General features: G+C 44.6%; 1 protein-coding gene across 2 annotated transcripts in view; it reads right to left on the minus strand.

The window, feature by feature from the left end:
* The window catches only part of SP3 (Sp3 transcription factor), a 34,618-nt gene extending 31,815 nt beyond the window's left edge, over nucleotides 1–2,803 (minus strand). For both annotated transcript variants that reach the window (XM_021552472.1, XM_021552471.1), the window contains exons 1-3: nucleotides 2,553–2,803; nucleotides 2,087–2,211; nucleotides 1,794–1,910 (exon numbers count right to left, since the gene is read on the minus strand). In XM_021552472.1, coding sequence (XP_021408147.1) covers nucleotides 1,794–1,910; nucleotides 2,087–2,211; nucleotides 2,553–2,559 — 249 coding nt within the window. In that variant the 5' untranslated portion in view covers nucleotides 2,560–2,803. The remainder of the gene's footprint in view (nucleotides 1–1,793; nucleotides 1,911–2,086; nucleotides 2,212–2,552) is intronic.
* Between the last annotated feature and the right edge of the window lie 22,435 nt (nucleotides 2,804–25,238).

Genomic DNA, 25,238 nt, shown 5'->3' on the forward strand with positions numbered 1-25,238 from the left:
TTTCCACCCAAAATATTCTGAATCATTCAAGAATTAGGTTGTAGGAGTGTAAAAATTAACAGAATGCTATAATCTAACTCACAGAAGATATGTAGGAAGGGCCTATCTGCATGTATGGAAAGTAGTGAGTGATCTTATTCACTTAGGTTTTTAACTAAGATTTCTCTTGAAAAGCCTCTTAAACATTAACACAACAACAAATTATCTTAATAGGAGTAAAGTAGTACCATATCAAAACTGTTTTGCCCATTTTGAACTGCCAGGAACCATTTGTCCTGCACCAGCATTCCAGTACCCTGTCAGACCTACTCATCCTAATCAATCAATCCATCCCCAAGATGCACAATTCCAGCCTTAGAGGTGGATATAAGAAAGCAAGCAATCATTTACACAGCATCTGTTTTTCACTATGTTTATGCAACCAGTACTATGAAACAAATCTTAGAGCTATCAGGCACTTTAAAACATCCAGAAAGATTTTTTAAAACACACTGCTTGAGCAAATAAATAGGTTTGGCAGAAGGGATGTTTGAAAAGGGTTGGAATCTTAAGATATTTTCGAGCTCTGTCATTAGTCTACAACCTGCTGTATGACCTCAGACAGCTATTTTGCTTCAGCTTCCCTTTATGTAAAGTAAGCTGTAATATATAGATGGAAAGTATTTTAAAGTTTAACAAGTATCAGAAACTTCTATCACTAACACTTTGACATTTGTTAAAAGCTTGACAAAGCCACTTCATTCACCAGTACAATGCTTTGCAGTTTTTCTTCCTGTTTGCAAAATCCTAACACCGTAAAAGGCTGTTGTACAGTACCTTTAAAAAACAAGACTTGCTTTAAAAGAAGAAAAAGAAAAAGGCATCTTTTTTCTAATTTTAAAGATGTTTTTGTAAAAAAAAAAATTAGAGGTAATATGTGCAATTTTCCAAGGACCAAGTCCAAAAAATTACATCATGTCATTTTAGAAGACATTTTGGAACTCTCTTTTCATATACGAATATTTTTAGGTATCAAAGATTTAGAAATGCATAATCATTTTGAATTTTGTGAGCATACGTAAACACGAGGTTTAGCTACACGAATTAAGGAAAATGAGTTTTCACTAGGCTTTTGTTATGGGGATTGTTAAACTAGCTTCATCAAGAATACGTTTCTAGTCTGCAAGATCCATCTCATCACACCAGGTCCCGAGGTCATCAAGGCTCCTTTCAGAGGCAACGGCGCATGAGAGATAAGGACAGAAAATGCTTCAAGGAACCGCATGATAAGTCTCCTTAGAAAAACAGCGCGATACAGGAAGCAGCTTTCCACCACCGCGTTCGCTTCTAAACAGCCATTTTACTTCACTACATCCTTCCCTACAGCCAGCCTTCATTTTGTGTTCCTGCCTGGCTGCGCGGCTCCCGGCTGACAGCCTAGCGAGGATACCGGGGGCGCGCTCAGGTGGAGGTGAGATGCCTCCCAGCCTCTCCGGGTGCCGAGCGAGCCGTTCCGGTGCCGGTGTCGGGGGAGGGAGGCTTCCCGCCTCCCCCCGTTTTTGAAAGTAAATGAAGGCGCCGCTCCCAATGGCGGGGGAGGGGGGAGCTTGGCTCCCTCCTCCTCCCGGGAGCCCGGCTCCTCCTGGAGAGGCAGGGGAGCCCGGGGACCCCTCTCCTGGCAGGTCGGCCCTGCTATCGTCCCTCCCCCCGGGCGGGCAGTGCCGTGTGTCCCGTCCCTCCCCCCGGGCGGGCGGGCTGGCTGTGCTGTCTCTCCCCCCGGCAGGCCGTGCGAGAGCGGCGGGGCGGGCACTCACCGCTCCGGCAGAGTGAGAGGCAGCGGCGGCGGCGGCGGCCTCATCCTCCTCCGGCGACGGCGGGCCGATCTTGCTGCAGGTGGCCGCCAGCAGAGCGAGCGGTGACGGCTGCGCGTCCTACCCACAATGGGCGGGTTCAGGGAGAGAAGGGGGGTGGCGGTTAGTGCGGGACAGCGACCGGGCTCCTCGCAGACGCGCACACAGGAAGCGGCGGCGGCGGCACCGGCTCCGCACCCGCTCACAACGTGTCACCCGGGGGAGGGGGGAAGGGGCCCAGCCGGGCCTGCGCTCACCTGGGGGGCGGCCGCCCCGGCGGAGGCCGAGGCGGCGCCGTTGCCGTGCTGGAGATATTCGCTGTGGCTGCTGCTGTCCACGTCTAAGGCAGCCATTTCCTCTTGTTTCACGGGCTTCTCGGGAGCTGCGGGCACAGCGGGGAGGGGGAGGGGAGAGTCACTGACGGGAGCGATCACCCCCCTCCCTCTCTCTCCCTCCCTCCCTTCCTCCCTCCCTCCCTCTCCCCCCCCTAACCCCAGCGCTCCCCCCGCCCTCCCGCACGGAGCCCTCCTCCTCCTCCTCCTCCTCCTCCCCGTGCTGCTGCCCCTGCCCCTCTTCTCCCTCCTCCCCCTGCTCCTCCTGCTGCTGCTCTCAGTGCCGCTCTCGCCTCGCTCGCACACGGACGTTCCGGGGCCGGAGCGGGGACGCGCAGGGCCGGAGCAGGAGCGGGGAGCCCCCGGGGCGGCTCGGTCGGTGCGTACGTACCGGTCATGGTGTGAGTGCGAGCGGCCGGCTGGCTGGCTGGCTGGGCGGGAGGCAGGCAGGCAGGCTGGCTGGCTCGCACACAGGCCCTGCTGGCTGGGGCTAGGCGGCTGCCGCCGGGGACATGCTTATTGTGCTCACGGCGGGCTGAAGCGGCGGCGGCGGCCCGAGCCTACTCCGGGTTTTTTTTCCTATTTTGATTGACGGTGCGGGAAAGCCGAAAGGTGGGGCTTGCCGCGGGAGAGGGGGCCCGGCCGACACCGCCGCCCGCCCGCCCGCCTGCCAGCCCGGAACTCCCGCCCACGCCCGCGCGCGCGCGCTCTCATTGGCTGCGCCGCGCCGCCGCCGCCGCTCGCACGGGCCGCCCGGGCTGCCAGTCACCCGCCGGGGGCGGGGGGGGCGCCCCATGCCGGGGCGGCTTCCTGTTTGCCAGGGCTACTGCGGGGAACAATGAGCGGGACCCGCCGGGAGGCCGCGGCCCGCGCCGGCCGGGGACTCGCCGTCCCGGGAGGCGGCACTGCCGCCGCGCTCCCCTGACCCCGCGGGGCCCGACCGCCCGCAGGGGTCTGCGCATAGGCTGGGCTGCGCGGCGGCGGCGCTATCCCTCCAGCTCCCCTCCCCCCGCGCCCCCGCCGCTGTTGTGCCCGGGGGGCGGCGGGCCAGGGCTGCGATCTTTCGATGTCTCCCCGCCGGGGCTGTCACTCACGGCTGGCGACAGCCGCGGCGGCCGAGCAGCGCTCGGCCGACGGACAGCGCCGCCGCGCTTTGTCCCTCCGGCGCTAAGATGTCGGCGCGGCGGCCCCAGGGGAGCCGGGCGGCCCGGCCCGCTGCCCGCCCCGCCGCGGCACCGGGCGCCCGGGTCAGCGCCGGCAGCAGCGCCCGCCTGGGCGGCGCGACCCCGCCGTGCCGCCGGTGCATAAGCGCTGTGGCGGGCTCGCACCTGCCTGAGCCGGGCGGGTGAGCCGAAAAGCTCCGCTGTGTCTGAGGCAGAACAGAGCCCGTGCCCCGATAAGGCCGCGAGTTCGATTTTAACGCGACACGGCCTCCCAGCGGGAGTGCCTGCCTTGAGCTGGACACCCGAGCCTTGGCACGGAGCGAGCATTTGTACCAGCGGGCTTTATTTTCGTCGTGTTAAGGAGAATTAATAAGATTCCCCTCAACGTCAGTTTGCTGGTCTGTGTCTCGTGTTATGCAACACAAAGGAAACTGGGAGCTCTCGGATTGTTAAAACTAAGACAGGAAATATGTATAAAACGTTACATAAGTATATGATGATACAGGAATGATTATTAGTGGGGCCTGTTTCTCTGTAACACCACTTAGCTTGTGAAGGGTTCCTGTAAAGGGGAACAATTTGGGCTTGGCCTTCCATCACATCTGAGTGCATGTGCAGGGTCATGGGATGGCGTGTAGGTTTAAGCACTGATTTTGACCCTTAGCTTGCAAATTCTCCCTAAGAATGACTTTTTCATGGTTACCCTTAGTGTGGTGTCCCAAGTAGTCTGAACGAGGCCAAAAAACCTCAAACCTACTTTTCTGTTACAATCTTTAATGTAATTAGAACTGAGGATTAACTAGGAGATAGAGTGAGCACAGTCTCCTATGTCCACAGTTGGGCTGAGTGTGTGGAGTCCCAGGCTCCCAAGATAAACTCTCTGAACAGAGAATAAAGTGCTTTTTAATTGGTCCCAGCACTATGACTTTGCAGTAACTACCCAAGCTTAACTTAGAAACTATTACAGAACAGGAAAATACACACTCAGAAAATGTGAATTTTATATCAGGAAGTTATGATGGAGGAAGGTAGTTCTTACTGTGTGATGTTTAGTCTTTTTCTAACCAATTTACTTGTGCTGGTATGTTGAGAGTACTTTCAGGTGACTTAATAGTAGGTTGTAAATTAATCCCCAATCTTTTAGTCACAATTCATTTTTGCCAAGGTAGTTTAAAAAAGCCAACCAAATCCTTCTCTTTGTTAAATGTCTGTATTTATTTACATAGTCTCTTGTAATTCTACTTTAGAATTAGTTGTTAGCGAGGTAGATAACACAGCCATAAAGAAGAAGGTTTCTTTGCAATTTGTATTTTTGGTTTTAATAAGAAAGTTGTAACTAGGAACAGAAGTCAGTGTTTTTTAAAAATATGTCAGAAATAATTCTTAGCCAGTGAAAGCTAATACACACAACCTTTAAAAATTCATCAGTGTACATACATAAGGACATTCCAGGAAGAAAATGAAAATGCAAAATTGCCTGACTATTGCAGTATTTTAAAAAAAGACTTCTACAGCTATTATAGAACTTGGAGTTTGTTTGACAATATCAGAAGTTGTTAGTGAAACATACGAGAGTCTGTCATCCTTGTACCAGAACTATTACTGATTACTTTAGACTTTTAGTAACTGAGCTGTTCATTTAAAGACCGATGTTAAAGAGAAATCATTTATGTTGAGATGCTGTAACAGGGAAAACTATATTGAAAAGCTGGCCCTTGCTATTTGGCAGGGTATTGCCAAATACTATCAATGGCATTTTGCTTTAGGAAGATCATGTTGTCTGGGGCTCAATCTGAGTATGAAAGTTGTTCTTCTACAGCTGGATGGGTGCATGTTGAGAGCTGTCTGACTTAAGGGGGATATTGTCTATAGAGTAGTTTACCTACATGGACCTTATTGCAGGCTTGGGACATAACTGCAGTGCTTTAAGGCAGAAAGATTTGAAATACCAGTAGTGGGATTGAATTTATATATAAAAGAGTTTTCCAATGGAATAAAATTCAGATGTAATCAAGCTTAACACTAGAAGAGAACGATCTTTTCCTAGTCAAGTATCCAAAATTGGGGGGGAACTGTTATATTAAATTCAGATAAGAACTAAACCAGAATATGAACAGACCATTTAAGAAGTAGACAAAAAAATCAAGATAAATTACAAGAAAGTTGCAAAAAAAAAAGATAGGCTAGTATGAAAAAGAGGTGTAAAGATACATAGAATTGTTAAATAGAAACTACTTGGTGACAGACATCACATGTCTCTGTTTACCACTTCCCAGCAGCCATTAAGAACACGAGAAGAAAGTAAATGTAAAAAGAAAGTTATAAATTACATTATTTAGGTGCTTGTTTTTTTTTGTTTTTTTTTTGCTTACCAACATACTAAGATGAAGACATTAATCATTAGAAAAATCCTGGATACATGAGGGAGATTCTGTATCAACTGGACATCTGAGTTCCCCTGGGTGCTAGTTTTCCTGCAGAGTTATCACTGGGGCAGTAGCCCCAGAGACTGAGCTCCATGCCCAACTAGAGGAGCCGTTGTTTCTTGAGTTTGCCCACCAGATGTATTATATCTATATGTGATCTGAAAAAACTAACCATGACCAGTTAATTCTTAAAGAGCCTTGCCTCTGTAAGACTTTGCCTCCTGCTTCTAGGTAGTTCCTGGTTAACTGCAGGTCCTGGGATGGATTCTTGATCAATTTGCTGAAAATGGTGTGTATTTGAGCTGTGTATGTACAGAGAAAGTAATATTGTTCTAAAACAATAATAATACTTCTACCAGATACCAAAATGCAGCAGTTTTAGAACTGAGATGTAGCCTTTGGGGTAAGTAGCAAAATAATATGGAAGAGGAAGCAATGTCTACCAGCTTCTGATGAAACTTGAGAGGTTTTGACAGATGAAACAAGAGCAACTTGGAAAGAACGCTAAAACTTGATACCAGTCATGTATTTCAGTTGTAAGCTCAATGCTGTATTTGTCCACAGTAACTTATATCTCATTGGTTTAAGTCTTGGAGCTCAGTCTCAGTTCAGTACAAAGTCAGGAGAAAGTGCACAGTCTTAACACAACTTCCATCCAGCACAGTGTCTGCTATACCTGGAAGTAGCTTTTCTGTTTCCATAGTCCTTTGAAATTTCTGAGCCATGACATGTTATTTCTGTCTTTAGTGGTCCCTGCTGTGGGTAGCCCTGCATTTCTTTAAAGAATTCTATTACTGAAGGTCTGTGGGTATGTGGTCCAGTTCAGTTTTCACAGCTGTGGTACTCCACTCCTTTGTTGAGTGGTGGTTTTGCCATGCTGAAGCCTAGAATGCAACTGGACAAGACAGACAGGAATGCATTCTGCTGTGACAGAATGTAACACCAGGAAAACTCAGGCTCAGGTCACTTTAGTTTGAAAAGTTGGGTCTGAAATTGTAGGGCTTCCATTCAACAATCTACCTTAAAACATGTCCTTTACTGGAGGGACAACAAGCAGGATTATCTGTAAATCTCATACCTCAGAAAATAACTAGATCACCAAAAAATCTAACTAACTATTCAGGAGATGTATATTTTTGAATTTGAGATACCTTCTTCTCTTTTAGTAATCTGTTTAAAATTTTACTAGAATCTGGAAAGCCGTATGTTTTCCTAAGCGCCAAACATTTGCATGGTACTACAAAACCCAAGATAATGACAAGGCTTTGAATCAGACCTTTTAAACTTCCTAGAATTCAACTTCATTCTGAATTTCAGCCTGCTTTTGCAATTTGTTTAAGTCTTAGAAGATGTGAATAAGAGTGTAGGCACCAGCCCTAGACACTGCACTCTTAATTTCTACATCCTGTATGGGTCCATTTGCTTAAGAATATTGGGTCATCTTTACAGAGGGCCAGAGGCAGGACTGACAGGAAGTTGACCTGTGAGGTTTCGTGAGTCAGCACATAGTAGTTGAGATAGTTGCGTGACTCAAGTTCATCAGAGAAATGAGCTCTTGTCAGTATAAAATCAAAATGGTTAGAGAAGAGTCTTGGCTGGCATTGTGTCATCATCCTCCAGAAAGCACCTCCCTGTGTTCTGGCTACAGGAACAAAAATTTTGCTGGGGGGAAGCAGGCTTTAGCAGTAGGTGTGGTCTACCCAGAAGCTGAGCCAACCTAACAGCTCATGGGCATCACCATAAGAAAATAAATCCCACAAAAATGTGCCTCTGATACTGCAAGCTAAATTGAGTCAAACTAGATACAGGGAGCAACAGAGTTCCATGGGTGGGCGTAGAAAAGGAGAGGTAAGACTCCTTTCAGCAGCTACAGGTAGATTAATTCAGGGTGACAGACTTGCTGACCAACACAGGAACTTGCTTTTGGCTATGTTTTGTGTAAAGTGTCCTGTCAGTATCCCAGGATTTCAAGCCTTTAGAAGAGCACAAATGTTGCCTTAGAGCATGTGAAATATCAAAGTATCGATTTAGTCTGCTGCATAAGTATGATGGTATCCAAGTGCAACCATATGAAAGACAAATAATACCTAGCAAAATTGGATTTTAGGAGAGCCTTTTTTCTGTTTTAAATTGGGGAAGCAATTCTGAGAGCACTGGTCTGTGCTTGAAACAACTCCATTAAAGAAAGGTTAAAGGGAAATGTGTGGTAAGTGGATCCAGCTGGTAGCAAGGGAGACATTGGGTTCTGCAAGGGAGACACTGGTCTGCTGGCATCCAGTAGAAGCTAGGGATGGGATAGAGGCAGGCCTAGCAAACTCATGGGCAGTCACAGCAGGAACACACCTGCTCCAGGCTCTTTGTGCACTTCACTGAACTCTGAAACACACTGCCTGCTAAGAGGAAGAACCTTTGAGTAAGTAGCCTAACAACCCAGTGCTCAAATCTAAAAGCTGTGACTCCTCACCAACACAGATGACTGATCTTCAAGGAATGGGGCCAACAGAAACTTTGTCCAAGCTCTACACGCACCAATATGTGAGGACAGACCTCTGGAACATAGCTTTCAATCTAGTCATTTTATTTATGAATTTTTTTGAGCAATTGGGACAAAATAAGTAATGTTCCTTTTTAATCAGAAATTCTTCCTTGTTTTTTACAGCTGTAACTCTCCCCAGGTGATACATTGTTGTATAATTTGCAAATTTTCAAATTCACTAGAGACGTCTAGTATTTGACTAGTAAACAGGTTCTGTTCTTAATAATGTTAGAGAAAACTTACCTTGTGTTAAAGTATGTCATTACAATAGGGAACAAAGTTCAGTATGATTGCCCAAGGGTTTTGGGTGTTTTTTTCCCCCTTAATTTCATTATCTTTGTTTTAGTTGTGTAAAGAAATAAATAAAGAGTATATTAGTTAAATCTTGTAAAATGTGTGTGGTTTTTATTAACTGGTAGCACAGTCCATCTGAGTAAGAATATTTTTCATTAACAAAATTTCTTCTGAAGATGAAACAAAGTAATTTAATCTCCCAGCCATTTGGGAAGAGGAAACAAGAAAAAGCCAGATGAGTACACAGCTGAAAACTTGCCATTTAGCAAGTTAATAATTCTTCATTTCACCTCTCTTAAATGAGAAATGTCTTTCTTCAAGCTTCCTAAAGTTACTGTCTTTGGGCCCCATGATTATCCTATTTGTTTATGCTTAATTCCTGCCCTTCAAGGTCATCACAACAAATAAAATCTGATCATAGAAATAATTGGGGAAAAAATTGTAGGTCCATGAGGTAAGGTTAGAAAACTTGTTCATAGGAAGAGGCCACATAACTGTGACTTGCAGAATCAGTAATACAGCATCTAAGGATTTTCCTCCATTACTCATCACAAAATTGGAATAGAAGTAATTAAATAGATACATAGATAAAATATAAAGCCACCTGAATGGGAAAAAATCTTGTCTATTTCTTATCTAGTGTAATTCTTTCTCACAATTCGGTATTTTATTTTTAATAGTACTGATATAAAAGTAGGTCAGTGAAATGAAAGAAACTAGCAAATTATATGTTTGCTGAAATTTTGAAAACAATAGCAAGAGTTACAAATTCTGAAAGGAAGTACTTCTGGAGAAATGAAGTGACTTCTGTGAATCTCAATCTGAATTCCTGTTTCCAAAGCAAAATAAGTAAGACTTGGTGGCTCCCAGTAGGAGAAGGAAGTCTGGGGCTGTAGTCCAGACCACATCTCGTCCTTCCTCTGGCAAGTCTCAGTTCCAGCAGCCAGAAGGTCACAGTGTGGTCTGAACAATGAGACATGAGATCAACGTCCCTGTAAGGTAATTTGGAAACCTGTATGTACATTCTGAATTCTTACATATCTTCAGGTGAGGGAGATTTTTTGTTTCTTAGGAAAAAAAAAATCCCCGAGAGGATGTTTGAAAAAGGAGTTGTGGGTAGCAACCTACAGAAGAGGGCTAGACAGGAGACTGACATGAGAGCCTTCCCTGAGGCTGAGTCTGATGCAAAGAACAACCTGACTTTAGAGAGGTTCTCGGCATTTTCTTTTAATTGGTGCTAGGGAATTACACACAGCCTGTGTCATCTCAACTGGGGGCTTAAATGCCCCCAGGGTGCCTGGTCCACTCTCCCTGTGAGGAGCCCCAGTTTTTGGAGAGTTCTGGCACGTTCACAGTGGCATATAAAACTTCTGTGGAGTTTCCTAGAAGCATTATTTTATTAGAATAGGCAAAAGCATTTAGGAGGAACAGAACAAATTAGGTTTGTGCTTAACTTTGAAAAAGGAGGTGGAAAGTTCTAGGGTTTATTTCACATTTTCCTGTGTCTACATTTCTGCAAAGTCTGAATCTATAATTTGGACAAGACTTGGTAACAGATGCATTCCCCTTATCTCTTACCTTCCTGCTTTACCACAGATAGTACTGGAACTGCATCACAAATACCAAGGAAGAGAAAGCCAAGTGAGATGAAACTCCACTTCTGGTCATAGAAGAAAACTGGGGGGTTGGGGGGGGGGGGGGGGGGGGAAGTTACTAATTAAAATTTATCTGAGAAACGCCTCAGTAAAAGAATCATCAATCTGTTTCAGCTGAAGTCTGAAAGAGGCATATTTCAGGCTGAAAATTATAATTAACACACTCATGGTGCTGACATAAAACACCAGTGGATGCTTTTTAACTGCTAATTAACCTCTGGCTTCTATAAACATCCTTAAAAATGCACATCTTCATCACCTTTATTGCAGCTCACTAGCAATCACATACTTCTCAAACGATGCTGCAGATCATTCCTGGTCGTTTTGACCTGTTTCAATTTCCAAACTACTGCACAACCCTCCCAGTCTAATGATACTTACAAACATCTGCACATGATGCAGGTATCCTTCCTATTCCTAAAAATTAATTAACAAAAGTTAATTATTTTTTAATGTATTGTTTCTCTCTCTTGTGTCAATTAGTATCTGAGTTATTGAAGTGGATCATTGCTATTAGTTTGCTTTCACAAAGTTGGAAAATTTAAACTCCGCTGTCATCTTAATTACTTACAAATGAAGGATAAAATTCTTTTCTGTGGCAGAAGTCCAAAAGACATAATGGAGACAGGATGTTGTGGCAAGCCTCCGTTCCCCATGCATTCCTCCAGTCTCAGCAGGACCACTCTGGCACTGGAGGCAAAGCGTGCATGCCGTGCACAAGCATGACTGCAGTTCCAGGACACAGAGCTCACTACGTCTTTTACTTTTTAATAGTACTGCCAGACTTTCAGCAACACATATTATGTTTAAGCAAAATGGTAACTGGATAATCTGTGTACTGCATAGAAAAAAAAAATTATTTCCTTCTACTTTTCCTCTTCCAAAGAAGTAGCATTGCAATACTTTGTTTCCTAGCCTGGATTCCTATAGAAATTAAAATGGGGTTGAGATCATTATCTCTCCATATGTAAAATAAATGTCTGTGTGCGCATGTGTGCACACAGATGTGCATGTACATACTTGCATGTTGTGCAAGAGAGAAGGAACAAGAACAAACAGTAGCCAATTTTAACCACATCTGACAGAGCAAAAAAAAAGCTGAAAAATTCCTGTATGTTTCATAAGAACAAGCTGCTAAGTAAAAGGAGACCCACCGAAGTTTGAATTAAACCCTTATTGAACAGCAAGAAAGCTGCAAAGATGAAAGATGTTACAAATACCCACCCCACAGGAAAAGCTGCAGTCAGAGCTTCCAGCTATGCAGACCTAGGAGAAGCCAAACAAGATTTGCCCAAGGGGAACCAAGCCCCATCAGATCTGCAACTTACAGGACTACTGGTCTGTGCAGGATTTCTAATCCATCACTATCCAGTGTTGATGCTGACATACTCCATTTTTTGCCCTTTTATTTAGGAGGGGAAAAAGATTTTTTTTTTTTAATGCTGATTTCTCAAACCTGAAGAGGTAAAATCCAACATGAAAGGAAGGGCCAAACTTTGTTCTTAAAGACCCTGTGAGATACCCTTACAAGAATGTACACATGCAGCACACTAGACAAAGAGAAAACAGCATCTTCCAGTTCACAGCAAACTAGAGATAAACTTTGTGCCCTGGCAGCCTGAAGTTTGATCTTAAGGTAGCAGGAACCAGTGCTATTAAGCAGCTTCTCATCCTAATTTCTCATCTGTCATATCACTGATATCCATGAGTCTAACCATTCTTAAGAATTTGGCGAGGGGCACACGTCTTGAGCCTCTAAATGTTCCTGGTTTTTTTTTCTCTGCAATACAGGTATGGTATCCATGCAGAAGACAAAGCTGAAGGAAGTTAAGTCAGGGTTCTTGGCACTGCTCACCATTTGCAGTGCAGTGCAGGGCCCCCAGCTCTGCTGGTCTGCCAGAGACCCTCCTGCCAGTGTCACACATCTCTGGCACCTCACTGGATGCTACAGACAGTGAGAAGGAGTCCAAGCCCAGAGCTGCACCATGTATCAAGGGACACACAGTCTTCCAGAAACCAGTTACCCACTATAGTCACATTTCTCCCTCTTCATAGCTTGGGAGTGTTGGACAAGGTTTGTTTACTTCACCCCAGGGTTGTGTGTTCACCACCTGGCAGTAACACCTCCAGGGACAACTCTGGCACTCCAACATTCACAGTCCCTTTTGGATGACTGCCTTTTTATGTTCTAGTCACAGTAACTCAGTTTTCGTCTGTCCCTCTCTTCTGCACTGTATACCTCAGACCCTCCTTTGCCAAGCACACTTACAGCTCTAAAAATACAGTCCAGGAATTTTTTACTCCTCATATTGTGTAACATGGAAACTTGTCTCTCAAGCTCAGAAATCTTGCTTGTAGGTGCTGAAGCAATCAATGCACCTAGGCTGTTTTAGATGCCTGTGGCCATAACTAGCAGTGTTCTGGTTCACTGTCCTTCATACCCCACACAAAGGAAAGATAGTGAAAGGATTCAATATCCAAATTCTGCTGTTCCACTCTTCTTCCCAAAAAGATTAACTCCAGTAAAACAGATGTGCCCACTCTTGTCACTGAGTGACAAAGGGATGTGTGTAGCATTGTTATTCTTGCTGCTACATGTTTATGATATCCTGAGAATTTTTATGAACTTTTTTTTTAGTCTTTTGTTGCTAAGAGAATAATAATGATCTAGCAAGGCATAAGGAATCTCCAAGGCTTGGAGCAATAACGTCTTTTAAACTCTTAGAGTTTACTCTTAGTCATCTAAACTAGCTACATTTTGCATCTTTTTTAATATAAATACCCATTCTATTTAATATGTTATACCTACCTGTCCCTGGTTTTCCTAATCCAAAATAAACTAGGTGAGTAGCCTTCTTTTTGTGCTTTGTTATTCATTACTTAAGGATATAGGGAGGAAGTTAAAACAGCATGTTTGTTAAATAAGTAAATATTTAACAAGTTGACTCAGATTTTAACAGTCTAAGGGAACACCATTATAAAACCTCAGAAAGCTGGCAGTACTCGCTGATTTTTTTATGTGACACTCAATTTAGTTGTTGAAGCCATTTCATTTCCTGGATGAATTATACAATTTCTGTAGTAGGACAATTCAGCATAAACATCTACAATAAAACAAGTAAATTAAATCTGCAAGTTATTTCTAGTCCATGGGGAGAGAGCTGCCTTTTTCTTATTTACTGCTCCCTAAAGAGTCGAGGCCCCAGAGCAGTAGGACCCTGCAGAAACTCAAAGGTAAACTCACACTTGATTTCTGAGATTCTGGGACCCAGACCCTCACAAATTCTGTCGTAATTCACATTTAGAAGTCAGCAAGCATTTCTTTATTCCCATGATTTTAGGCAATGGAAGAGGCAGGCTGGGAAGCAGGTTTCTAAAGGCCACAGGAAAACAAAATAAAACCAAAAACCCACAACAATTTTAGGGGTTTACAAATTATCTGTGAAACTTTGTAATCTGCCCCTAAGCTTTCCATGGGCAGAAGAAACTTACTGGTCACAGTCAGAATAAAGGACCTCAAATTTTGACTTCTGTAAACTGAGAGTTAAATATCACTTTTGTCAAATAGAAATCAATAGGAATTGAAGTACACTAAGGATTTCCCATGGGGGCAGAGAGGCAGCTACTCTCATCAGAATTCAGTGGCAACCAACATGGCAGTGAGCTGATGGTCCTTTCTCCCATTTCCTCACTGGTTTGTCCACAATTGCTATGTGGTCATAAGTGTGAGGGTTTTAAGCAGAGGCTTCACAGAGAACAGAACTGCCTTTATCCTAAGTGAAAAAGCCTCACCCTGCCCAGTATCTTGTGTTTAATTCAACTCCCCATTCCAGCCTGTACCCGACCATTTAGGATGTATTAACAGAACTCCCAACTAAGTGACTATGCAAAGTATTTTCATTGCTGTAGCTAATCTACAAAGACCAATATTTTGTGTTTACATTGTGAGAAACAAAATATCCTTATCTCTCAATAAAAAACATTTGCTCTTTGTTGGATACCAACACTTCAACTCCAAAACTGTTTGAAATCCTGGCTTGTTTCTTATCTAACTCAGCAGTGCCCATAATAGAAGGAAATCGGAGAACTCCCTCTAATACTACTCTACATCTCCACTTAAAGACTCAAACCATTGAGGATGTTCTCCTCATACAATATTTTTTAATTGTGGAAGAGATTATCCCTATTTCAGAGACATGAGTGAGATGTGCAAGAGCATCAAGAGACTTAGCAGAGGTTACATGTGAAGTCTCATGGCAGAACCAAGAAATAAATTCCCATTTTTTAATCTCAGTCCACCCTTCATTTAACCATCTTTCTATCTCAAAGAATGGATCAACATTTTTCCTTTTCGTCTCTTCTAAATAATATAACTAGTATTCCATTCTCTTATTTGAAAACATTTTTCCTTCCTCTTGTAGATTTTCCACATACCTTCACAACTTCCAAAGTGCTGCCACACAGTACTGTTGGTGTTCCTGGAAGAAGCAGACCAGCTTCAGACACAGTTCCCAAGCTCAACCAGCCCAGCTTCTGCCTCCAGGATGCACCTGCAGTTATGCAGAATGAGACAACTTGAGGCATCAATGGTGAGAGAGGCTCTGAGTTTAGCAGCTTCTCAGTGTCCTCTGGAGTGCCTCAAAGCCTGTGCCTGAAATTCTATAAAGCCCCCACAGGTTCTGCTGCTGCCTGGTCCATGCTCTCTGCTTTGGACCACTTTGCACAGGCTTGTAAGAAGTGTCTCTCTACAGCCCTGTGGCATTTCAGCCAACTTGAGATTTTCAGCATGGATGTAAAGGGAGGCCATTCTCAACATTTTGTCCATTAATTCTACTGCCAATATACTGGCTGAAGACAAATTAGATCTGGTTTTCCACCTTTTTATTTAAGGTTGTGCTGCAGTTAATAAAACCCCAAAACTGATTTTTCCAAGCCTGTCACCGGTGCAATATTAGTAGCTGTTTCCTTGTGGAACAGTGCTCCTCTCTCAATCATCTCTGGTTTTCAAGACTTGCCACCTGCCCATCTAAGTTGTTAATTCTCTCTGACATTTTTCTTTCAGAGAAGAAAGAGACCATTGAAGAATATCATGCAGAGTCTCAAGCAGTTCCAGAATTGATTCCTCAAGTCTCAAGCTGTTGAGAGGGCAGCACGACTCAGAGCAGAATTTGTGGGATCCTTTGAGCCAGCAGCATGCTGCTTGAAAAGCCTTTCTCCTTCAGACACATTCATGCCTCAAATCACTCACTACCAAATATAGAATGCATTCTTCAAGAGATACTACTTTCCTCACATGAGGTATCTAAAACTGTTGGAAAAAGCAAAGCTGAAAAATACAATGATACCCCTGGCCGTATATGAGATGTGATTAAATCAAAATGCCCCCGCAGGCTGACCTGGTGGCCATACAGACCCTCCCTTCACTTGCCCTGGCTGGCATTAGAGATTCTCCCAGGGGTGCCGAGGCATTCCCACTGCACTGGCTGCGTGACGGATCACGCAGGCACGCCTCGCTCCAGCAGCCTGCCCGCGTCTAGGAAGAGGCATTCAGCAGGGTCCTCGTTAAATAACACTAAGATATTAAAAGTAATCAAAACAAAGATGTAACATTCTCTTGTCCAGAGACACCGGCTGTTCCACAGTTGCTGCTCCTGCTGCCATCTTACCTGGCCATTACAAAAATGGTTTGTCCCAACGTTTGGTCTCTGTCAAACAGAAAATTGCCAGCTCCTCTCCCACCCGGGCTCCAGTCCCAGGCACCCAGTGCTCCCTTGGCCCCTGGCTGTTCTGCCCTGCTGCTCTCTGGCTGCTCCTTCGATGCCAGCCCTGCAGAGCCGTGGTTAAGGCAGCAGCACACACTCACTCACCGAGAAGCCCAGGAAGAGCCCAGAGCAACACGTGTGCTTTTACATTTAAGTGTAATCATGATATTAAAAAAAACAGTTTGCATGGTTTACCTAACATAACCTTTAATGAGGAAGTGTAGTTCCTAGAAAAAGACAAAGAATGAGTAGGAGAAGGATAAAGCCCCTCCTGCTACTTTTTAACCCCTTTCATGCTGAATATGCTTCCTTTTTCCATCCTGGGAGGCAGACTCTCATTGTAGGGGCAGTTTTTGGTCTAAAAACCATTCTAGATTCCTTCACACAAAGAAAATGTTTCTGATTCAGTGCTTATGCTGGGTAGTTGTTTTAGTCCCAAAAACTGTGCCCAGCAGGACCAGGGTAGTGATTGCCCCCTGTACTTTCCACTGGTGAGGCCACATCTCAAAATTTGCATTCAGTCCTGGGCCCCTCACTACAAGAAAGACACTGAGGTGCTGGAGTGTGTCCAGAAAAATGCAATGAAGATGCTGAAGGGCCTAGAGAATAAGTCCTATGAGGAGCAGCTGAGGAAACTGGGGGTGTTTAGCCCGGAAAAAAGGAGGCCCAAGGGGGACCTCATGACTCCACATCACCTGAGAGTATAGCCAATTGGGACTCAGCCTCTTCTCCCAAGTGACAAGCAATAGAACGGAAGGAAACCGCCTCAAGTTGTGCCAGGAAAGGTTTAAATTGGATATTAGAAAAAATCTCTTTACTGAAAGGTTATCAAGCATTGAAATAGGCTGCCCAGAGAGACATGATGCTTAGGGACATGGTTTAGTGGTGTACTTGGTAGTGCTGGGTCAGTGGCTGGACTTGATCTTAAAGAACTTTTTCAACCTAAATAATTTTATGGTTCTAAAGAAGGTGAAATATCTCTCCCCCGCTTTGTTTCTTTTTCATTGTTATCCAGCCTCTGGTCTATTTCCTTTGTGGCTGATCTCATCTCTGTGTTTTTCTCACATATCTTCTGAGATTACTCACTCCATCCATCACCTGTGCAGCTGACACATTTGCTTCCACGCTGAAGTCCCAAATGAGCTCTGTTATGTAGCACAAACCAGCCCAAAGCTGCAGTCACCTACCTTGTGGCCCAGAACTGCTTAGACTTCTCTCTTTTCAGGTGTGTCTTTGATAGGTGTTTTGGGCTGATCCCAGCCTTGCTATGGAGGCCCAAACCCCTCAAAGCTGGTGGTCCAAGCTGAGCTCTTCGCTCCTTCCCAGCAATGCTGCCCTATATGCCATTAAGGCACAGCATCCACCAGGAACCAATGACCTTGAGGGAATTCCCTCTGCTGCTGCAACACGGAGTGTGAAAAGCAAGATCACAAATACCACTCTAATAAGGTATTCTGGATTTTGATATGCATTTTCTTGAACATTCAGAAATCCCAGCTCATCTCCAATAACTTTCAGACTTTCAGTCAACATTTGCCTTTGTGCTTCTTTATCTTGTACATCAAGATTAACCCTGTATAAGATAGTATTCAGGCCAAAACTGAAGGCTACACAAGCAAATGTCCCCTTCCTTTAACTATGGTATGAATTGAGCCATAAGAAAATGACAGCCATTTACTGGAATTAGCACTTTTAGAAATAGATTAGGATAGTCATAATAAGAAGATGCAATTTATCTACTAGAAAAGCCCATGCTTTGGGTTGTGTGCGTCTGATACAAAATAGCACTGAAACACTGCAGCACTGGGTGGTCAGGCTGCTTGGTTGAAAAACACAGAGGGGAGGAGGGAAAGCAAACTATCCCCATTCCTCAGGTCAGAGCACAAAAAATCTGCCTACTCTGTTGTTCCACCTGAGCACCTGAACTTGATCACACTTGAATTTCTGGGACATGAGTACAAATACATCCCTTAGATGCTGGCCAGCTGATTGTTTCTCTTGCAACCTTTTGCACATTAATTTTGCTATCCTTTTATTTTAAGACTGATAAAAACAGTCCAAACACTGAAGAAACCAGAAGCCCCAGTGTTCTTCCACACTGACTTTGCATTCCTAGAAGGTAAACCTAGTTAAGGCAAGTCTTACCCCCCTGCAGGAACTGAAAGAAAACCCTACGTACTCCTAGTTTATATCTTTGATCCATCAGCTTTACACATGCAGCACAGCATGCCTCCCACAGAATTTTGCTGAGGGTTATTTTCCCCTCATACCAGTGAGACATTGGGAGGTACAGAGTGCATCTGTTCCAGCTGCAGGACAACAGCTGGGGGCCAAGAAAATCAGAGGCAGAAGGAGCATCAAAACTATTTTCTGACTCATCAGTAAAAAGCAATAGGAAAAAAAAAATCAATCCTCTCACGATGTTTTAATATTACACATTATAAATTATACAGATGTAATACAAGTCTCTCCTAAATAAACAGGGACTTTACAAGCAGCTATTAGAATACTACACAGTTTGTAGTAACACTATTAAAACCCCAAAATATTTATGGTCTTCCCTTCTAACCCAGGGCATGACAAAACAAACAAAAAAAAATAATTCTGGTAACAAGAAAACACACAGACAAAAATGGTCTTACAACACTTTCCAAGCTGTGAGTAGTAGAAATGCATTGGAATCCTGCTTGCACACAGACATCATTTAAGCAACAAACATCAAGTTTACCTATCAGGTCTCCTCATAGGAGAGACACTCCACAGTGTCTCTCCTATGAGAGACACTTCACTGAAGCCTCTTGTTGGCCATATGGCAGTGGGCATCTCCCACCTTTCTCTCAAAGAACTTAAAAGAACAAAAGAAACAACATTATGCTTCATTAATGAAATGTTTCCAGCTGCTCTGAGTGGGAAGTTTCTGATCATGAATCTTCCCATTACAGTGGAGCAAAGAAAAGTAGCTGGACAGGATTTAATGTTGAACACCATGATGACAGATGGGCAGAAGGTATAACCAATCTATTTCATTGTTAGAATCAGCCCAAGTACAGGATTCTGGGGATAGCCTACACAGATCTTTCCTTTGCAATGCAAGGCAAGGGTCCAAGTATCTGCTAAGTGAACTGTGCCTTTTGGTGATGATTTCTTAGCTGCTATACTGGATTAACCACAAGGGACTGCAAAAGCAATTGTCCCATTCTGCAGGAGTCTAGCCAAGCAGGTAGCAGCAGGACTAGCAGAGTCACATCCAAGTGGCGTGGCAGGGACAGACACCTCAATGGGGTTGTGCCATGGCCAGTGTTTCAGTGACCAATGTTAATCACCCTGTCATGTCTTGTGGTTTCTTATAGCCCACCCCAAAGCTCCTGCTTCACTTTCCTGACCCTGTATCTTTTTTGGGTTTCCTTCATCTCTAGTTATTATTGATATTCACAGAAGTTTTAATTATCTTCCTTCAGCTTTGGTGATTTTGTTTTCTTATTTTTCTGAGTATTTCCACCCAAAGTTACATGCTTTCTCCTGTCCTTTCCACTTGCACACTTGGAACAAACAGCCACTCTGTGAACTCTATATTTATCCCTGCACAACCAAGGAGAAGAGGGGCATTGAGTAGAAATGAGAAGCAGGGAATGAGGCAGATTTCATTGCAGCTGCAGTGCTGCCTCTGAACAAGGCTAGTCCTCCTACACGAGCCTAGAGCCACCTACCTGCTTCATACCAACAGCAGTGACTTGAGCAACCCAAGTGTCTCAAGGCTTTGCTTCCTCCTGGCCTGGCATTCAGATAGTGGAACACACATGGGAAAGAACTTACCCTCTAAAATAACACCTTCAGCGGATCTTGCCTGAAGCCTCTAAAGTGCCAAGTGACTGCAGTGTTTGCAGCAGTTCAGTTCATAAAATACACAGCTCCCTGGCATAACTCACTATTGTTCCCAGCTCTTCTTTTCCTGAACTCCAATGAATCCTGGTGACTCCAGCATTGCACCCAGCCCAAGCACAGTTCCAGCTGGTGCTCTCCTGCTGTGACACTAGGTCCTGCCAAGAAACCTCCTGTCAGAAGTCCCAGTTCCTCCACCATGCTGGTGTGGAGGAAGTGGATTGCTGCCTTTGACCTCCAAGTGCCCCTCAAAAACCCCAGAGAGATGAATGGGCCTTGTGAACTTTTGCATACACCTTCCTTGATGTGATTGAAGGGTCACAGACTTCAGAGAAAAACAGACCAGTTCCTCCTGTCTACCCTTCATTCAAAGTAGTCTTAGAAATGCTTTTAAGTAACAGCAAGCTATTTTTAAGTGGCTGATGTCTTTCAAATACTGAGTGGTATCACATATTCAGAGAGTCACAGCAAGGTTTTTTTGTCTTGGAAAAGCTTAATTTCCTGAAGCACATATCAAAATCCTACCCTATGAATCCCTTCAGTGCAACAGAACTCTCCTAGTTAAAATTCTACACAAGCATATTTATTTCCTCCCTGCTCCCTGAGGTACCATTCTCTCTATGTACGCTACAATAACAACTGTGCCTTTACTAAAATTGAACAAAATAACCAGATCTTTGTAGAGGATAATTAACAGCCAGCAGTGAATCTTTGTGCTGATTCAATGGGATATGAATGAGTGATGAAAATTCTCCTTTGCTGGAGAGGTAATGGGATATTGTTACGTTTACATATGCTTTGCCTCTTGCATGATAGCATATTTATGGTGTTCATCATTTAAAGTCAGAAATAAGTACACAGATATTTTGTGATTGTGTTCAGGCAGTTATGCCTCAACATGTTTGCCTCTCTTTCTGTCATTAACAAAATCCCCACTCCATCTGCATCTAATCCAAATTCCTCATGTCCATTCTGAGCAGGATGAGTAGACCTGAGCCTCTCCAGCTGTTCCTAGAGATACGAAGGTTCATTTCTGGAATTGAATTTCTGCAGTCTTACGTAAACTATCTAGGTTAGTGTCCTCACACGGGATACTTCACAGAGCATTTGGAGGTAAACACAGTGACATTACACAGGTCTGAAATTCTTGGAGCCACCAGATTTCTGTGTGCTTTTCACTCCATGATAGAAAATTTTCATGTTGTTCTTTCCTACTGAATAACTATGTACTTGGGAAAAAGTAGCAACTCTCATTTGAAAGACTGCATGAATATCCATTGAGTGTACTCATACATTATATATTTAATACAGGAATACCTCTCAACTCTAGAAAACAACTGTAGAATAATTGAAATGAGAACATGGGCTTGTCTAAAGTAGAAATACTAGCAACTATACTTAAAAAGGCAAGAGGAAGAAAATATGTCCATATATGTTTAAAAAATAATTGGTAAATAAAAATTTATAATAATTAGTAAAACAAAACAGCTCTCACTGCACATTGCAAGTTAACTCCTGCATCACCAGAACATATCGAGATGCAACTGCCTGAGTGCAATTGCTCGTCAGGGACATGTAGTTTTATCACTGCTGTTTTGTGTGCATTGCTAAGCACACAAAAAACTTGGGAATGCTGCCAGAAGAGGAGCCTTTTTGTCTGACCTTAGGCCTGTGAAATGGTTGGAAAAGCCATAACACGATGTCTGGCACATTAACAAGCGTGCCAGGCAACCAGGCTGGTGTAGGAGTCATGGTGGGCAAAGAGCGTCAGCAGGGAATTTTCCATTGCTGGTCAGGGTTTCCCAAACTGGAGAGATGGTCACACTTCACAGCAGACTCCTTGTGACAGGCCTCACATCATTTCTGTAACTGCTACTGAATGGGTGGGGCTCTTCTTCTCCCCTGCAACCCAAAATCCCCCCTCAGTCTAGTGAGTTATTCACACCAATGGTGTGTTTCCAAAGTGGAGATTTAAAAAGAGGATGGGGAGTAAATAAAAACGTTGCAGCCATCAGCTGCAGACAGCAGCCCTCTGACATGACCTCCAAAGGTGCCCTCAGAGCTTGTGACCTCTTCTGCCCTTGTATTATATTTTAAAATAGTCTTGAATTATATTTTTCTTTGAAAACCAACAGGGATGAGTCGTTTTACATGATGGTTTGTTTGTTTTCCTTTTGAAATGTAGGGCCTGTCTCTCCCAGAAGGGATTCTAGCTAGCTGGGCAACTAATGAAACAATAATATTGTCTGAGACAGGGGAGCCAAAATCTGGGGAGGAAACTTTTTGCCTTTTTTTTGTTTGTTTGTTTTTAATCTGACTGCTTAACATTCCTTCTTCCTGACATCTAGTGGAGTTTGGTCATTAACCGACAATTTGGAGAAAAAAAATCTTTTTGTGAAATATTCAAGAGCTCCAATTCCTTCTAGCAAAGCCTCCACACTAATACACAGCTGCCAGCCCACAGAACTGTGTTCCAGGGAAAACCAGCATTTACTACTGTGCACATTTAAGGGGTTAAACAGAACAGAAAAAGAGGATTCATCTTTTAAGTATCTGTCCACTGCCTTTTTAACCATCATACAAAAGAAAACAATAAAAAGAAAATAAGAATTGCTCTGTAAATCACCTGTGGACAGGAGACATGATGAGTAGGAAGGATATTTAGTTCATTTGGAGGGATTTCTTCCATGCATCGTAAAATATGTGCTCTGTAGTCTTAGCAAATGTGTCCTGCACCGTGATATAAATGAATGTGAACAGTTTGAACTGCTGGCCAGAAGGGCAAACTTGACAAGTGCTGCACTTGAAGTTATTCATTGCACAAACAGTTGAAAACGAGTCTGATTCTGTACAGGTGCAAAAAAGTCACTCTTTGTAGAGGAGGGTTTTTGACATTAAATTAGTTTCAATAGATGATGATGGAGATGCACATAATGCATTTGTAGCTATGGGGAAGCAGAGCATTGCTTCTGACCCAGATAAAATCCGAAGAGCTTTGCTGATGTCCGCGCAGGGGGAGCCCTTGCCGCCCCTCCCCGCGGCCCCGCAGTCCCCGCCTGCGCTGACAGCGCTCCAGCACCTTTCCCAGCTCCAGCAGCCTCGTCACAGCGACAAACACAAACACGGATTACTACACTGAACACGTCAGGCTAAGTCAATAGTTTAATAACCACTATTAAGGCTTTTCCAAATCCATTTAACAACTGTAAATTATTCCAAAATAAAATAGCCTCAGCCAATCAGCTGTATAGTCACTGACCCACAACTATGTGCTTATTTCTCAATTAAGCAAATGTCCACATGCTGGTTGGCTTCAGCTGCTTTTGTGGGTTTGTATGTTGCAAGTTTCAGTATATAAATCCCTGTCCCCTGCCTGAGAGCCTCAGCTATTTCCGACACCAGGTACTGCAGCTTCACCCTCGCTGAGGCGAGGCTGGTGCTGGGATAAGCTCGCGGCTCCAGCCGTGCCCTCTCGCATCCCCCCCAAAGCCCTACTGCCAGCCCTGCCAGGGAACCGCCCTGAACCCCCGAGCTCACCTGTGCGAGGAGGAGTGTCGCCCTCTGGCTGGAGCCATCCCTGAGCTCGCTGGGGCCGAGCCGGGGCAGCTACCCTCACCTCTGGGAGCAGCATCCCTGCTCCAGTCAGGCTCCAGAGCTCGCCGGGTCCCGTTTGGAGGACACCAGGGAGCCAACCTGGCAGCGGCAGCAGCGCCGGGGATGGGGCGGGAGCGGCGCCGTGACGAGCCCGTGGCACCGCTCCGGCGTTCGGAGCCAGAGGGGCTCAGGTAGCCAATCAGCCCCTCGGGGGGAGCGGGCACAGCCCGGCAGGCGCAGCAGGAATAATTGGAGGGAGCTCCTAATTAATTTGATAATAACCCTATCCTGTGTTAACACACTCCACATGCAAAAATAGCTAAAAAGTGCCAATTAGCAGTGAAAGTGAAAGAAAGCATGTAACAGGCAGCAACAGAACCTCGCGGCCAAGGCCTGATGGCACACAGGTGTTCCAGGCCCTCAGCGGCACTGTCCCTTCTCCAGGAAAGGGGTGACAAGCCTCTGTACCCTGTGTCTGCTACAGCATGTGTCTCCCATGGAATGAGTTAAGTGCCTTTTCTGTACTTGCATCCAACAACCTGCTGTAGATAGGCTCATTATACACTTCAGGTGAGCTCTAAATTGTTTTCCTGGCTGGTTTTGCAAGACCTAAAGTCCTCATCCTCCTCAAATGCAGGGGAGTCTGTGGCACCTGGGTGGCTGCAAGCCCTGGGGAGAGGTAGAGCCCGTGTACAGGGCCTCAGCTTCTTCAAAAGCAGGGCTGTAGCTGCATGGCCAAACTGGGCATCAACAGACGTCTAAATCCTTCCACAGGCATCAGCTTTTTTCTTTTTCCTGCCACTTGTCCACTCTGTCCATCAGGAGGTTTGGGATGAAGAGGGCAGAGCAGCCCCCATGACCTCCCTGCCCAGCCATTGATGGATCCAGCAGAGCTGGCCCGAGGAGGGCACCTGCAGCCCTCTGGAGAGCCAGGACATGCACAGACCTCAAAACTGCCCTTTGCCCCCTGCAGCACTCATCTCAAGCTGCTGTTAGTCCACAAATCAGATTTAGGATTTAATTTCTAAATACCCATGTTGGCCTGCCACCAGCATTTAAGATAGCCTTTTTTCCCCTTCTATTATTTTGTGTCAAGCTGGTTTATATTTTTACTCCTGAATTTTCTCATAACTATAAGCATCCTGTATTACAGCCTAATCCCAGGGCCAAAACTGGCCAATTCAATATTATTTTTGAGAAAATAGACAACTTGGATGTCATTACATATTGTAGAAGTTTTACCAGGTATCTTGTACTCACCACTTACAAAGCTTCCATAAAGCATGCATCTATAATGAGCTCCAGCTTTCTTTCCAGGCAAATATGAAAGAGTTTTTTTTTTTTTTTAATTAATATTTGTGAACCAAAGTCCATGCTTTGTGGATGCTGTTGTGATTGCACAGAACACACAGGGAGTTGCTGCCGGCTCCTGTTGGGACTAGAGAAGCAAAAGGGGACTGGAATCCAGTAGCCCATCTTACAGCAGCTCCCATTCACAGAGCATGAGGTAACTCCCAGCCACTGGATACCCAGCACGTGCTTTCAGGTATGGTTGGGATGAAACAGGTGCCTCCAACACAGCAGTGTCCCACATCTCAGGTTCACCAGCCCTTGGGAAGGTCAGCCGGAGGTAAATGGATGAGAGGACAATTGTGAGAGACTCTCACCTGGGTGGAGGTGAGCCACACTCCAGCACCCTTGGCACATCCTTATGTCCTCAGCTGGGTTAAATTCATGTTTAACAAAGCCTCAGAGGAACTCCCACACT

This window comes from Lonchura striata, chromosome 8, assembly GCF_046129695.1.
Source record: "Lonchura striata isolate bLonStr1 chromosome 8, bLonStr1.mat, whole genome shotgun sequence".
Classification (NCBI taxonomy): Eukaryota; Metazoa; Chordata; class Aves; order Passeriformes; family Estrildidae; genus Lonchura; species Lonchura striata.